The sequence below is a fragment of the Lissotriton helveticus genome, chromosome 8, assembly GCF_964261635.1.
Source record: "Lissotriton helveticus chromosome 8, aLisHel1.1, whole genome shotgun sequence".
NCBI classification, from domain to species: domain Eukaryota; kingdom Metazoa; phylum Chordata; class Amphibia; order Caudata; family Salamandridae; genus Lissotriton; species Lissotriton helveticus.
The window spans coordinates 448744537-448761441 of NC_136069.1; the positions used below are offsets into that span (position 1 = coordinate 448744537).

Here is a 16905-nt window from a genome sequence, read left to right on the forward strand (position 1 = left end):
ATAACCTTCATGACAGTCCGTCATTAGTGTTTACTCTTGTTTGACAGAGAGTCAAGTATCTGATTTAGTCAAATAGAATGTGAACACGTTGAGTGGCAGATATTATGATAAAGTTTGTTCGCAATGAAGTGGGCAGGTACCGACACATTGGGTACAATCGGATAGTCACATCTCTAATAGTTTACACGTTTGGAAGAGACAGTAGTTTCATTCACCCTTCTAATATGGCGCTACCGCGGTCCGTCATTTATGTTTACGACCTATCTCACAAATAGTCACTTCCTGCTAGCGTTCTCCACCACACCGGCACCGTCGTTTACACTGAAGAGCACCCGCTGTTAACATTCACGGTGAGTCCAACAAAGGTATACGGCACACGTCGAGCACCGTCTTAGTAACATACGATATCTAATTGACCCGTGCTGTTCGTTTTTCCACAGAGGATCGTGCATATTCGCCTATACGGTAACCGCGTTTGTTTGTTTGTTCAATAGCATGGGAGCACACCTTATGGCTACCAGTTTAAACATGTTGGGTCATTATTTTTTTAGAGCTGGAACCGCAGAAGGGTATCTCCTGATATCCGGAAACCGAATTAGCGCACCAAAGTAAGGCTTTGCATAAGTGCCTAAGTTTCACCTGATGCATGTTCACTTCGGGCCACGATAACTGTTTGATACCGCTTTTAACTAATTTAAGACCTGCATGGCACCAAACTTAAGTCACTCTTAGCATGAAATTGTATAGTCACATCTCGACTAAGTAGATTAAAACGGGACACAGTACACCACACTTACGGTAGTGATGAAGAGGAAGTTCTTCTGTTTAAAGCAATGACCACCCAGGCACTGAATGGGTCACGCTACATTTCGTTATGTTGCTCATGTTTGCAAACACTGTTTCAGCCACTTGGGCACAGATAGCTGAGCTAGTTAAATCCTGACAATCTCCAGTATGTTTCCTTGTATATTCTGCCGCCAATAGACACTTACATTATGTCATATTATTTCACAGATTCCTCTGAAGAAGGGCATTGTTATCTGCCCGAAATGCATTGGGATGCGGATAATTGTATTGTTGTCAACATGTAGATGCTTGTGAATTTGCAACAACGTCACATATTGCGCTTTACTGCGAATTTTACATGAAACCACCGATCGAATAAAATGAAAATGAGTTAAATTGTGTACTTATGCATGATTACAATGTGTACAAGTAACAAATTTATATGCAATAGTTTATACACGTTTTGAAACTTTGGATTTACACTCGTTTTGAGTGATTATAGCAGTGCAGCAGTGGCCTGGACTGAATCCAGGAATTCCATTGATATTAAGACTAGTTGTGTGTCATCAGCGTATGAGGTTATGCTCATCCCGTATGCTTTGATGACATTAGTAAGGTCCGACACATATATGTTAAATAGTGTCGGACTCAGGGATGAGCCTTGAGGAACCCCACACGGAAGTGACATCTTGACAGATTGATATGGGCCCAAGGTGACTGCCTGAGATCTAGCAGCCAGGAAGGATGCAATTAGATCTCTTGCAGTAAGGAGAATGGCTTTATTTTCGACACGGTCGACCAGGATCTTATGGTCGACCGTGTCGAAAGCCGCCGATAAATCCAACAGTGCTAACACTGCTGTTGCTCCATGATCTCGGATTGTCCTGATATCATCGGCGGCCTTAATTAAAGCGGTTTCCGTGCCATATCTTCGAAAACCGAATTGTGATTCATCCAGGAGAAGATGTTTCTCTAAATGATCGACCAGCTGATGATTCATGGCCTTTTCTATCACCTTGGCTAAGAATGGGAGGCTTGCGATGGGCCTGTAATTCTTTAATTCCGACTTATCAAGAGTTGCTTTCTTCAGCAAGGGCTTCACCAGCGTGTTCTTTAAGGAATCTGGGTAAGTTCCGGAGGCCAGTATCGAGTTGCAAACTGCGGTGATAACAGGGATGAGTGTGTCCATCACCGGTGGGAGCACTGAGAAAGGACAAGGGTCTGACGATGATCCAGTTTTAATAGAGGAGACAATAACCTTTGTTTGATCCACAGTAAGTGGCTTGAAACTTGTCAAGGCTTTATCCAGAGGGAGTTCAGAGGGAGCTGATATTATAGGCCGCGGGGTAAAAGCCTGGTAGATGTCATTAACTTTAGAAAAGAAGAATTCAGCCAGTTCGTCACAGAGTAATTGGGAAGGGGGTGGGGTAAGATCGGGGGCATTACCTGACAATGACCTAGTAATGTCATATAACTGCCTGCTAGAGTTTTTGGCTTTTTCTATTTGATCTGAGAAGAACGTTTTTTTTTGCTTCTATGATCATGGCTTTGTAAACAGTCAATGACTCTTTATAATTGGCCTTATCCTCCGTATCATAATTTTTTCGCCACTGCCTTTCCCTATTTCTGTTTAGTTCTTTTTGCCTCCTTAATTCCTCTGTGTACCATGGGGCGGATGGAGTGTTTCTGTTCCTTGATAGAGTTTTAATAGGTACTAGCATATTCGTGGCATGACCCAGCCAATCATGATATTGTTGAGTAGAAATATTTGAATCAGTAGACAACAAAGGACAGGTGCTGTCCAAAAGCGTTTTTAATTCAGTCTGGTTTATATTTTTCCAGACTTTAACTGATCGTGGGGTCAGGTTATCGATCTTATTCTTCAGATCTTCATTAATAGTGAGTCTACTAAATACCACATGGTGGTCAGTCCAGGGCATAGGTAGGATGTTTGATATATGTAGACCCTCCACATTCGAGAAGATGCCATCTAAAGTGTGTCCGGCTTGATGGGTAGGGGCAATGACCATTTGTCTAAGCCCCAGTGTGGCCATGTCAGTGACAAGTGCCCGAGTGTCCCTATCATCTTCTTGCTCTAAATGGAAGTTCATGTCACCCATAATAGTAAAAGACTCTTCCATTACTAATGATTCCATTATGGTGTTTAGATTGGCTAGGAACGCTGTCCTTGTGCCCGGTGGTCGGTATAACAATAGTCCGTTAAAATTGAAAAGGGGAGTGAGCTTAATACCAAACTGCAAGGCTTCACATGCAGTGGTTGGAATAGGGGATATTCTAACGGGAAACCGTTCGAGCTATAATTGCCAATACACCTCCTTTTTTTTGTGCTCTATCCTGTCGGTAAGCCTTAAAGCCCTGCGGTACGGCAATTACTAAGTCCGGGTCTGACGCATCATCCATCCATGTCTCCAGGACATATAGGTTATTATCGGTAATAAGATCCGCTATTTCCTGTCTGTGTTTGCAGGCTGAACGTCCATTAATTAGAGCCATGAGGATATCTATTCCTCTATAAGGGGTTTGTGGCTTAGATTGGATTTTGTGATTGTTAATACGAATCATGGTGTTACAATCAGAACATATAATATTAACATTTTGTATTAACCTTGATGGATCATGCCGGCTACAACGAGAAATGGGAGATGATTGCAGCTCTATCAAGGATGAGCGTGAGTACACCAACCTTTGATCCGATAGAGCCCGGCCAGGGGTCGAGGCCCTAGGCCCGGACTCAGCGCGGACGGGCGCAGACGGGCTTGCCTTTGGCGCGCCTTCGGCGCGCCAGCGGCGCGCCCGCCCGCTGCGCGGACGGGACGACAGATTATATTTAAGCATGTCTTTGGGGGATTTGGAGGAGGGCGTGAGGCGTCCAACAACTGGAGCGCGACCCTTTCCTCCCAGCAAGATGGCATCCGAGGTGGTGGGAGTAGTTCCGGTGACAGCCCCGAAATCGGCTGCACCGTGGATGAAAAAAGTGTAATGCTAAGCTTCGGTGCGACGCTAATCTCGCCCAAAGTGCGTGGGAGTACAAGATAAAATGCACAGTTAAAATATTTACACTTTTAAAAAATATTCAGGTACTTCGTAATCAATTACATAAATATGAGCGCTGAGAGAGGATAGATAGGGAGCCCCCGGCTTTCGCCTCAGGGGAAGATTTAGTGAAAAATCACCACAATACAATTTCACAGCCCTTAAGTAAGCTGGGAGGGCGGGAGGCGTCCAACAACTGGAGCGCGACCCTTTCCTCCCAGCAAGATGGCGTCCGGGGTGGGTGTAGTTCCGGTGACAGCCCCGAAATCGGCTGCACCGTGGATGAAAAAAGTGTAATGCTAAATTTCGGTGCGACGCTAATCTCACCCAAAGTACGTGGGAGTACAAGATAAAATGCACAGTTAAAATATTTACACTTTTTAAAAATATTCAGGTACTTCGTAATCAATTACATAAATATGAGCGCTGAGAGAGGATAGATAGGGAGCCCCGGGCTTTAACTCTTGCTATCTTGTCACATTTGCTCTGCTTTCAAAGACAGAGGTCAAAAGTCAGCCTGTCTTTCTGCTCGCCAGAAAGGGCCAGCAGGACCTGAAAATAGCTTGTCGTAATTAAACCTGACTCAAATGCGAGTGGATTTTCCGAGCCCTGATTTACTGGGCACAATTAACATTACACATACATCAACTACTCAGATGCAACCCACCTTCAATTCCACAAGAAAATAAAAAGTCATCCCGAGAACTGCATTTCACTAATAGGGCGTCACCAGAACCAAGATCTGGCCTTTACCAATTCAACAGGACAACCCATCTAGCTTAAACAACAAATCCAACCACTTGCACGTAAATCACACAACTGATCTAAAGTCAACACATTCACACACTGAAGGATCTCAACCCAAAAAGCTGGGACACAATGTCACATGCCATGACAACTCATCCCCAACTACATGACAGATGCCTCTGCTCTCCCTCCTATATTAGCCCCTCCCTACCTCAAAGCACAATTACCACAAGAGGGCAGAGATGCAACAGCTAAAATGCATACCCAACACGAGGTCCAGGAACAAAAAAATGCTTCAACATATTTGATGAGCTCTCAGAAGCCATACCAAACCTAACTGTCAATACAGAAACTAGGCTTTGTGAAGACTCCGCACTCACAAGCCACAAAGCCATTCCACTAAATATTGCATCATCAATAAAACAAGCATTGGCATAGCCAATAGGTCTCGCTTGTGGGACCTTATAAGTATTTTGTTTTGCAGCACAATATCCTTGTAACTAAATACTTATAAGGTCCCACAAGCGAGACCTATTGGCGGCGGCCGGGAGGCTGGCTGAGGGCGCCATTATTGACTGTTTGCCCGGGTGCCTCGCTGAAACCTAAAGTGTGGTTCCCGGGGTTGGAAGGGGGCTGCGGGCGCCAGTGTTGACAGTGCGCTACTGCTGTTAATTTACAAGGAAGAAAATGCAGAGGTCTGCATATATTTGCATTGCGCTTCGCGGCCGAATAAACAAATTAAACAAACGCGGCATGAGCTGAAACAGATGGCAGACTGCACGCAGGTAAAACAAGTGCAAGCGGGCGGACGAAAAATGTTGCCAATGAGCTAAAAGTGTGCTCTTGTGCATGCACGTGTTTCTCTGTGACGTGCATGTCTTGTAGAGGGGGAGGAGGGAGGAGAAATGCTTGTAAAAAAAAAAGAAATGCGTGCGCCGGGAAAGGAAGGCAGAGAAGGGGAGGGGGGAGGAGAAATGCGAGACGGCGGGCAGGGGAGCGGCGAAAATGACTAATTAGGGGAGGAGAAGCCGCAGAGCGCACGCTGGGCGAAGCCCTTTGATGTGCTGTGCGGCAAATGGAGGGAGGCTGATGCGCGTTCATGTTTGAAAACGTGGTTCACATGAACTGCATGAAAACGCCATGAAAAAGCTGGTGGTTTCATGATGTTTTCGCCGCTTGAATTCTCGCTCCGCTCGATGCGCATGCGCGCATCGATAGGTCGCGAGACCTAAACAGTTTTGTCAAAACTGCAGGCGGCATAGCAGTCATCCACAGAAAAGTCATGCTATTCCTTTCTTGTAACAAATAGTAAAATAAATAAATAATAAATAGACCAACAATATTAACTTCAAAGATGTCTTACTAGATAAAGTGAACAACACTCTTCTCTACCACCTCAACCTGTATGTTCTAGGAGACTTCAACATCTGGTTTGACATGAAGTACCCAACTACAACCACAGCCCTTACATCCAACCTGGAGACCTTCAAGCTCCTACAAGTTTTATCTGGACCTACTCACTTGGCCAGACACACTCAACATTATATTTGACCACCTGCAAAAAAACAATGTGGCTGACAGCTACCTGGTAAACTAGAAAGACCACATCATCATTATCATCAGCATTTTTATACTGGAACTGCTGTCAGTACTGCAGGCTGAGATTACAACATTTACCTAGAGTGCTCACCCCAATAATAAAGGATTGGCGATAGTGAACTACAAATTCAAGTTTGAACAGCATTAACACATGGACATAAATATTACGTTAACTGCAGACCTAGCCCTTCCCTGATCCATAATGTGGTACTGTAAACTGGCAGCCAAAGGATTTGTGCAGTAGGGGGTTGGGCCTACTTGTCCCAAGGACAAAATACACATGAAACTTGTTGCCCGTGACCCTAAATGATATGTCCTGGCCGTTGGCTATAGGAATTCCACATACTTACAAGAAGTTGATGAGCAGAACTAAGGAGCTTCATTTAGCGTCCGCTTAACAAATTACTAGTTGAGTCCTTCCTGACCCAAAAAATGGAGGGGAGACCAAAAAAAGGCCATGCAATTCTCATAACCAGGGATGTTAGGCAATTTTGCAAGTAAACCCACAATTGGATTGGGAAAGTGAGCATTCGGCCGGTTCCCGGGACTTGATGTAGGCAGTTCCTTTCCCCAATGTTCGGGTCTGCTCTAAACTCAAGAGGCTGAAGCAGCCCCTTCCCACCCCAGCACAGATTATCGCAGCCCACTGTTCTACATAGAATGACAATGGACCAGCCCCAGCAGACAGCATGTGGTGCTCCCGCCCAGACCTTTGGGTATGACAGTGATTCCTCGCCTCTGGAGAATGAAGCTTCTGAATGGAAGAATTTTCACTCCCCTTGGATGGGAAGTGCCAGAGCAATAAACGGGATTCTGCTTTTGTCCCCATAGTGGATTGCCACAATCCCATTCATGGTGGCCAGGCAAGGCACCCTCGATGCTCCACCAACCGCCCATGTCAAAACCAAGAACTTAACCGGAAAGCAACCCACCGCTTACCTGTCTTACAGAATTGGAACTTACTTAAGAGGCTTTGTCAGCAGATGTGGCAGCGAGTTTCCTGGGCCCTAGTGCCACCGCTGTGCAGCTTTTAAATTACCTTAGTCAAAAGGAGGGTCCCACAGAAAGTGTTACTATTTTTCAAAGAGATTAAATGTTTAATCATGTACTCCTTCCTTGAAAAACAAAATAAAGCCCTGTAAATAAAACCAGTGAAACTGAAAGTGTTTACTCCTCTTGTTTAATCTTTAAAACAGCAGTCAATAACTTGCTGTCTGCTGGGGTGTATTGATATAACCAGGGCTACTGGAATTATGAGGCTCTGGAGGGCCAAACTATCCAACAGGGTTGAGCAAATTAGATGGGAATAAAAATAAGAATTATGCGGCGTAATGCGCCAAATGTTATGATATTACTTCATTACTTTGTCATTTTTGCATTTATTAACGTCTGGGCATTGATTGAACCTCATCAGTACCAGTTTAACACTCAAATATAGAAATAAGCACCAGAAAGGTGAGCAGTTAAGGGTAGCATAACGCCTTCTACTGCGCTACAACGCATGTCGCTGAGTTTTAGGTAACCATTTAACTGTTTAGGAAACAACTTTTTTGGTTCACATCTGCGGATTATGCATCAGATGATAATTACGTGGCAAATACGGCTAATCTACTACATGTGAAAAAACACAGCTGTGTCGCATGATTCCAGTGGCCATGGATATAAAGTACAGGCTTCATTTTGGACATTATCAACCGAACTATTCCTCTTTCAGAGAAAAATGTGTCATGATATTAAAAACATCTGTTAGGTAGAGTGCTACAAAATGGCAGAAAATTCAGTGTCATGCCCTATATAACACAAATTTTATGCACCTTTTGTTTCTATTATTGCCTCTTTCAGTAAAGTTCTGCCTTTTCACTCTGTTACTAACTTATGATTTTACTCCCACAATTTCATCTATATAAATATCTAACATCCTCTCCATTATTAAAAAGGTAGAGAATCACCGATATCATCTCATCTTTACAGCTTGATATACAAATACAACCCATACAAATTTAAAACAGTCACCCACTATTTACATTTTCAGCATCTTTTATTATCAAATACTATTTAGCACACAGTATATCTATGAATTTAAAAAGTAATGTACTATTTCAGGCACCTCTTCCCATTCACAAATACCTATTGAATAAGTCCTGATAAGGGGAGACAAAACTACCAAGCAATATGAATTTTATCCTGTAGTTCCCGCTCTGTTCCAGACACTTTTTCAACAAATATCAACTTTGTACACAACATTTTGGCTCATCACTTGTTGCCTTTGTCAGGATATATATGGACTATGGCCCAACAGACAGAAGGGGACACTTAGATATGAAGAGGAGCATGAGATGAAGAGATTCATGGACCTCAAAATGAATGTCAGGAGAAGAGTGAGTTTCAGTGGAATAATGGAATTTTAAGTCATGATCAACGTTACTGGCCACATAAGTAATACAAAGCTTTCTTTATCATAACGCTCTCCTAAAATGATCCCCCCTTATACTAAAAAAGTTGATGCTTCCCAAAAAGTTGCAATTCACAAATGAGGGCCACTGATTTTTTTAGGTGCCTGGGTGTATTTTTGGTCCCAATCAGACTCTGATTAAACTTATGTCAGTATAGTGGTCTTAACCGCTTCGCCGTGGCGGAAATTCCGCCGGGGTGCGGCTGAATCCGATGCGTGCGCAGATCGGACGGCCCCTGGCTGTCCGACGCACTCTCACTGACGCATCAAAAAGGTTATGTTACATATAATGTTGTTTACTTTTTCCTGTAACTTATACTGTTGTTCACTGTGATTGTTAATAGGAAGTTTTATTACGAGTTGAATTCCAGAGCTCTGATTTCTTTGGATCAGTTGCTCAGTGTTTTCATGCGGAGTAGACCTACAGGGCTCCAAACAAAAAGCAAACATCTGCTAAACAATAGGTCTCACATTAGTTAAATGGAGAGCTCTTGGCTTTGCAAATGGGAAAGAAATTTGGCGTCTGTCTGGATTTGTTTTGTTATTTATTAACTTTTGTATCAATGGTGGCATGCCACGCTTCAGATGTCTAAAGCTAAAGCGCGGCGTGCCGTCATTGCTACAAAAGTCAATAAATATAAGATGTCTATAAATAGAAAGAAACGTTTGCTGTTGACGTATTTTTATTCCATTTATTTACTGTTGTAGGAATCACGGCACGCTGTACTTTAGTTTAATATGTGTAAAAGTAAAGCGCAGTGTGTCGTGATCGCTATAAAAGTAAACACAATGGGAAAGAAATGCGACGTCCGCCCACCTTTGCTTTTCTAATTATTGACTTTTGTAGCAATGGCAGCATGCCACACTTAAGCTTTCAACATCCACAGCTAAAGTGCAGCGTGCCGTCATTGCTACAAAAGTCAATAAATTAAAAAAAAAAAAAAAAAAGTGGACGGACACCACATTTCTTTTGCATTTATTTACTTTTATAGAAATTGAGGAACGTTGCGCATTACTTTTCAACATTATGCCAAAGCATGGCATGCAGCGACGGCTATAAAAGTAAATAAATGCAAAAGAATTGCAGCGTCTGCCTGCCTTTGTTTATTTATTGGCTTTTGTAGCAATTCCAGCACGCCGCGGTTGAAAGCTAAAGCGTGGCATGCCATCATTGCCACAAAAGACAATAAATAGGAAGGGAAAAAAAAAAGTTGTGCGGCAAAAACAAGGAAGGACGGCAGCAATAATGGCAGGGAGGGGATGCGTTTGCGAGCGAGGTGGGAACAGATGGCCAACCAAAAGAAACAATCTGGGATGTCCCTGTGGGAGGGAACCAAGCACCCATTGATCAACCACAGTAAAGGAATTTCCCAAAAGGCAGGCCAGCTGACCAACTAACAAGAAGCGCCAGGCGGAGCTTAAAACCCATATTATGAATACAACATGTCTCGAAGAGACAGTGCAAGCGCTGCCTAGGCAAGACCTCAAAACTAAAGGCTTAATGTACCTGCCATCGACGACTTTCTTCACACTACATCCAATTAACCTGTTGGACTAGTAGTGCTTTTCAAGGTTAGCATGTTAGACATCAGTGTTTCCTTTCCGACAGGCGGATCAGGAAATTTTGAAAAGCACTTAAAAAATCATAAGAAGTCTCTCAGCCTGAGAGTCTCCGGCACTTGAAGGTTTGGAGGAGCACGCCTCCAAGTGTATGGGCAGCACTCATGACTAAAAAACAAGCAGGCCACGAGTCGGGGGTACACAGGTACACAGCGTCCACCCACTATCTTCACAGGGTGCCCCCCCCCCCCGCAAAGAAGTTGGGCGCCACAGAAATATGTTGAACTTGTCCCAGTGTAAGACACCGGGAAGTGTTCAGCAGCGCCTGTATGCGGTCTGCTTTCCATTACAAAAGCAACATGCAGGCAGTGAGGGAGCTTTTTTTCATCTCCTGCTGGGCCAAGGTTAAGGGGCCATCCGGCCTCCTTTTGTTTGTATATGCTGACTGGGGCCACTTGGAACCTCACACTTAAATGTAAATGCCACAGAGGGAAACAAAGGCACACAGATTGCCTTCTCTTCACAGATACTTGAGAGGCATGGTTTTACTTTGTTCTGTCCCTGTATATTAATGCAGACACTGTAAGACTGTCAGATGGGTTGGTCTGTCTCAGGATGTACACAAATAGTTTAAATAGCACGATTTTATTTTCTCTTATACAGCTATGTCCTTATGTCATGACGTCATTTGCATACTGTCTTACATGGTCAGTCCCCCCACTTCTTTTTATAGGACTTGTGCCCTGCAAACAAGGCTGTAGTAGGTTAAAGAGAAACACGAAAGGTAATACCAGCAGAAAACGTAAGTGTCGAATTCTGAATGGCGCAAATTAGAAGGGGTGATCTCCTAAACTTGGACAGTACTCTAGACAGAGCCACTGCCATCTGGTCTGCTGTCATTGCACCTTTGTTGTCAGTGTTTCACAGAGTGAGGACTGTTTACCTGAGCGAGAATGGACTGTCTATCTGAGGGACCATACCCAATAAATATGCTAGGAAGAAATGGGCTTCTGTCCCCCAGACAGGCACATCAATACCCATAACCGAGGGCAGACACTCAGAGTTATACAGGAGGCGCGTGCTCACCCTTCAGTTTGCGCGAAGGCTGCCAGCGGCGGCCGCCGCCTCTGCGCGAGGAATCCCGGGCCGTGACAGATGCCTGAGAGCCGCCTGGTACTGGGAGCCCGGAGCCTCCTCCCAGTGCCCGCGGACCAACGAGGAATCCTGATAGGACCCTACTCCTACTCCTCCTCCTCCTCCTCTTGCCGCGATAACCGCGGCTCCCGCTGCTGCTACTGCACCAAGGAGGACTCCCGGGGGGCCCTCCTCTCGCACCGCTTCTGTTGCAGCTTCCTCTACGCTCTGTACTGCGCATGCGCTCGGTCTGCCATGGCTTCTGCGACAGTGACCTCAAACTCGCGCGCCGCAGCCGAAGGGGTGGGGACACGCCATCTCTCCGCGGTCCAACAGGGGGCGCGAGCGCCATACCTAAACTGAAGGCGCTTCGGCGACGAGCAGGTCTGTGGTAGTCAAGGGACCTCCCTCTGTCCCGCCCACTTCTTACCATCTCCCTTTATGACGAGCTATATAGATCTAAAAACGTAATAATCGGACTTAATCGGAGGCGGTTACCATCGCCAGCATGAAAGGCAGCCTTCACCGACCTAAGCGTTTCCACCCCAGCCCATTGCCATTTAACACAGTATAGTGGCATCAGTCCGTACTCCGTAGCCGCTAAGGTTTCATATTGCTTATGTGTGACATTTTCAGAATTTAATTGTAATGCACTGTTTGCTACCTCGTGTATTTTGTTTGCTCACAATTGTCACTTTTACCTCATGTAACTTAACGTCTGCTTTTGTAATTTGTTCACTTGTAATTTTCTCCTCATGTATCATTACTGTTCATATTGTGAAGCGCTTTGACGCCTTCGGGTACAGTTAGGGTGACCAACTGGCATTGGTGCAAATTCAGGACGGTGAGTGTAAAAATTCAGGACAAAGGGTCAAAATTCAGGACACAAATTCAGGACAGGAGGTAAAAATTCAGGACAAAACTTCAGGACAATTAGATAAGTTTTACAGACACATCTGAGGTCGCGCAATAGTATATAAGTAAGCCCAGCCATATACAAACATATTCAACCATTTGTAAACCTATCCATCATGTATCCTTCCATCTATCATTTCACTCATCCATCCCTTCATCCATCCTTTCACTCATCCATCCACCCTTTCACCCTATCCATCTGTACATTCATCCATCCACTCTTCTTCCCATCCATCCGTTTACTCATCCATCCAACCATTTACCCTTTCACCCATCCAGCCAACCTTTCACTTACTCATCCATCCACCCAGTCACTCATCCTTCTACCCATCCACCCTTTCAGTCATCCATCCATCCTCCCTTTCTCTCTCCTTCGACCCTTTCACTTAGCAATCCTTCCTTCCATCCATCCACCCACTCATCCATCTACTCATCCACTCATGAATACATCCATTGACCCTATCGCTCATCCATCCTTTCTCTCATCCATTTATCCTTTCACTCCTTCACTCATCTATTCATCCTTTTGTCCATCTACCCTCCCTTTCACTCACTCATCCATCCTTACATCCACCCTTTCACTCATCCGTCAATCCATTCACCCTTGCACTTATCAATCCATCCATCATTTCACTCATCCATCCACCCACTCACTTATCATCCACCTTTTCACTCATCCATCCTTTCACTCATCCATCCACCCTTTTACCCATCCAGCTACCCTTCCACCCAAACATCCAGCTATTTACCTTTTCTCTCTGCCATCCTTCCACGCACTCATCAATCCATCCATCCTCTCTCATTATCCATGTATTCAATCTTTCATTCATCCATTCACCCTTTAACTAATTCAGCCAGCCAGCCATCCACCCATCCCTTCACTTACTCACGCACCTTTTCATAATAATTTTGAGCTGAGCCTTTTTGAGAAGAGGCGCATCGAGAACTTCACCCTTGCTGCAGGAGCCATTCCAGGACTGGGACAGAAGCCACCCAGGGCAGAGACAGGATCCACCACAGGGGGGGACAGGAGCCATCACAGGTGGGGGGGGACAGGAGCCACCACATGGAGGGGCAGGAGCCATCACTGGGGGGCAGGAGCCATCAATGGGGGCGGCAGGAGCCATCACAGGAGGGGGAACATGAGCCATCACAGTAGAGGGAACAGGATCCACCAGGGTGGACATAGGGGTGGGCATGCAGTATTCTAGTATCATCTTGGTCTCTTCCAGGGTGGGGTAGGGCTCCTCACCCCTCCTGGACTAGACAACTAGAAGACAGGCTCTTTCCAAAACGTTAGTTTTGCCATCCCCCACTGTGGTGTACAGTACTTACAGGAGATACTTCAAAAGAACTGATTTAACTTATTGACCGCCATACTTTGTTAATCAGTGTGGGTGCGATCGTGCCATTTCTTTATTTTATTACAGTTTGACTGCATGTTTGACTAACCAAGGTTTGTTTTCAATTTAGTGACAGTAATTAATCTCTGTGAAGAGAACCACGTGCTGCCTCGGTGTAATCATCGTGGCTGGTTCTAGGATGTTTGGGGCCCTGTTCAGAAAGGGAATGTGTGAGCCCCTCTAAAGTACTGAGACATGAAGCATTCAGGGCTGTTTGCATCTGAATAGATGCCCCTGAAGCTGCAGCCCCTCCCTCTCAATCACCTTCAAGCACCTCTTAACAGCTCATCAAGGGCTGAAGGTGTGAGGGTTGCCATCCTGCTGTGCCTCTCCAATGCTGCGGGGCATCTGAGCTTTGGAACAGCATCGGAGTCTGTTACACCCGACCTCAACAGCAACAGAGCAAAAGAGGAAGGTGGGTGGAAGCTCTGCCCGGTTAAAATTACGGACAAATGGCGTCCGTTAAAAAATCCTTCACGGACAACGGACAGACGGCCGAAATGACGGACTGTCCGTGAAATTTACGGACGGTTGGTCACCCTAGGTACAGTCCGCGCTATATAAAAACGCATAAATAAAATAAATAAATAAAAATAGTAGCATGGCACAGCCCACAACCTAGGCTGGACACCTGTTGCTGAGCAGAGCTGCAGATAAACAAAACATTAAACAAATTCACTGCCTTAGCCAGCCTGCACCTCCCTGGCAGGCAAACAATCAAATTAATGCCATGAGCAGATCATGTTAAATTGACTGTCTGCCTGGCTTTCTGTCACGTGGGATCAAAGGGCTACTACAGGATCTCAGAGGGGCTCCAGGGGACATGTCTATCCAATTAGGCCCCTCTTATACTGCAGTCTAGACTGAATCATCAGTTTTTGGCGTGCATTTAGGAGCTTCATTTTGCGGCTACGCATACACATTTATTTGATACGGTGTGAGCAGGGTGTTTTTTTTACATTAATTTTGCAGGTGTGTGTGGCGTTGTGCTTTTGTCTTCAAATCTCTGAAGTTCGTTTGAGGTACTAAGCAGGATATTTCCACCTCATAATATAGTGAGAATCTTATACCTCCCGTTTTATGCTAGCGCCATCTTGTGGCGTTTGAAAAAACAGCACTCAGAATTAAGCTTTTATGCCCTTGTCCCAGCAAAGAAAGACTCTGGATGGAATTATTGCCCTTCAGGACAGGGTTCTTTTGGGTGACACTCTCAGGCTTTATGGTAAGGCAAAAACATTTCCAGAAACGTGTTATAATAATGCCCCTTTTATACGTGAATAAATACTCGGCAGCCTTGCTGGTTGTATAAACTACGTTTATTCCCACCAGAGCGCCGGGGATATGCGACCGCTCGCTAACAGGGCTCGGCCGCCTTCACAAAATGGCCGCCCTTCCGGTTCCGGCCTGGGCGACGGGTGAAAGACTAGACCGTCACCACATATCTCCCCCCTTTAAACGCCAACAACAATGTGTAAGGTATACATTAGAACAGTCTTACTTGATGCTCATTGTGAAGTCCTCAAACCTCCTAGGCACTCTCACCACTCTGCCCGCTCTCGTTCTCACTTCTTCCTTCACTGTCTCCCTCTTGATGATGCTGGGGGCAATGTCCTGCCTGTTCCTCACATTTTCGTTTCCTTGATCGATCTCATTCTGACTCTGGTTCATCTCCATGCTACTTTCCTCCCAGGCGGTCCCTTCTTCTATTGTGGTTCCTTCTCCTTCCTGGGTGTCCACGTGCTCATTCTCCTTTCTCCGCACTTCCTCTCTTCTTATCCGTCCTTGTTCTTCTTTGTCTGCAGTAGGATGAGATTCTTCTTCTGAGACTGTCCCCCATTGGAGAATCTTGTTACATTTCCCCATCCGATCTTGAGACCACACTTTGCCGTCACTTAACAAAGCTGATCTAGTATATAGTTCAATGACCTTGAGGGATGGGGTGAATTTGCTTTCTCCTTTCTTCTTCATTATCGCTTCCTTCACTCTCACCCAGTCACCTCTCTCCAAAGTCACACCTCGCACATTTCTCCTTTTATTGTAGTGTTCAGTATATACTTCCTGCGCCTTCTCCAAATTTCTTCTGACCACTGCGGGAGACCATTTACTTTGTACTACCATGTGCTTCCAGGCCAGATTGTCCTTGGTAAACGGTTCCCTTCCTCTCAACACTTTGAAGGGACTGTATCCCGTGCTCCCTGGGGTGATGCAGTATGCCCATAACGTTTTTGGCAGTTCTTTCTCCCAATCTAGACCAGCGCTTATCGCTGCCTGAATGGTCCCCATGATCACTCTGTTGAAACGCTCTAGCAACCTATTACCTGCTGGGTGGTAGATGGGCGTGTGTTTCACCTCTATGCCATTTCAGGCCATGAACGCCTCCCATTTGGCTGACACAAACTGTGGCCCATTGTCGCAGGTTATTACTTTGGGGATTCCTTCCTTCACAAACACCGCTTTGAGAAAGGAAAGCACCGCCTCCGTGTCCACGCTTTCTCTTACTTCCACTTCTGGCCACTTAGAATACCTGTCCACCAACACTATGGTGTATTTCTGCACTCCTTCTATGTTGAGAATGGGTCCTATAATGTCAATGGATACCATCTCCCACGGACTGCTGGGCATGGGAAATCTTCCCAACGGGGGCCTTATCATGGTTTGGGATTTGTCTGCTCGAGAACATGATTCACACATCCTCACATACTTCTCCACCTGGTTGTCAATTGCTGGCCACCAGTATGCTTGTTTCGCCAATGCCTTGGTCTTGGTTATTCCTTGATGCCCTTCATGTAAGATCGCCAATATGTGTTCCACTAGTTTCTGGGGAGGAATCACTCTGTCCCCTCTCAGCAGGAAGATGAGATTTTCTCCAATAGATAGTTCTTCCCTAACTTCCCAATACTTCCTCATCTGACTGTCCAGTTGTCTTTTATCCGGCCATCCATGCATCACGTACCCTTTGATTGCCTCCAGGGTCTCGTCTTGGTTATACGCTTCGTTCCATTCTTGTTCACTGATTACTTGTTCTAGGTCTTGCATGGTCGCTACCATGTACCCTTCCCATCCGGGGGGTTCTTGTTCGTCCGCTCCTTCCTTGGCTGCCGCTCTGCTTAAAAAATCCGCTACTTTGTTCCGGGGACCTGGTATGTATTCCACCTCATATACATAATCCAGAAGTCTTAGCGTCATCTTCGCTATCCTTGGAGTCGCGTTGGCATGTCCACTTGAGGTGAGTACCTTTATCAGGGGTTTATGGTC

At 45.3% G+C, this 16905-nt stretch overlaps 1 protein-coding gene and 1 long non-coding RNA gene across 6 annotated transcripts in view; one reads left to right on the top strand and one right to left on the bottom strand.

Annotated features, from left to right (window-relative positions):
• The window catches only part of ZC3H13 (zinc finger CCCH-type containing 13), a 401604-nt gene extending 390008 nt beyond the window's left edge, over window positions 1–11596 (bottom strand). Inside the window, exon 1 of one of the 3 annotated variants that reach the window (XM_078657316.1) lies at window positions 11285–11596. In XM_078657316.1, the coding sequence (XP_078513442.1) occupies window positions 11285–11573 (289 nt within the window). In that variant the 5' untranslated portion in view covers window positions 11574–11596. The remainder of the gene's footprint in view (window positions 1–11284) is intronic. The other 2 variants (XM_078657317.1, XM_078657315.1) reach the window with 2 other exon arrangements.
• LOC144772766 (uncharacterized) overlaps window positions 11590–16905 on the top strand; it is a 46475-nt gene continuing 41159 nt past the window's right edge. For 2 of the 3 annotated variants that reach the window (XR_013599834.1, XR_013599836.1), the window contains exon 1: window positions 11590–11716. This is a non-coding gene — a long non-coding RNA (uncharacterized LOC144772766). Of the gene's footprint in view, window positions 11717–11835; window positions 11938–16905 lie in introns of those variants that run through there. The other variant, XR_013599835.1, reaches the window with a different exon arrangement.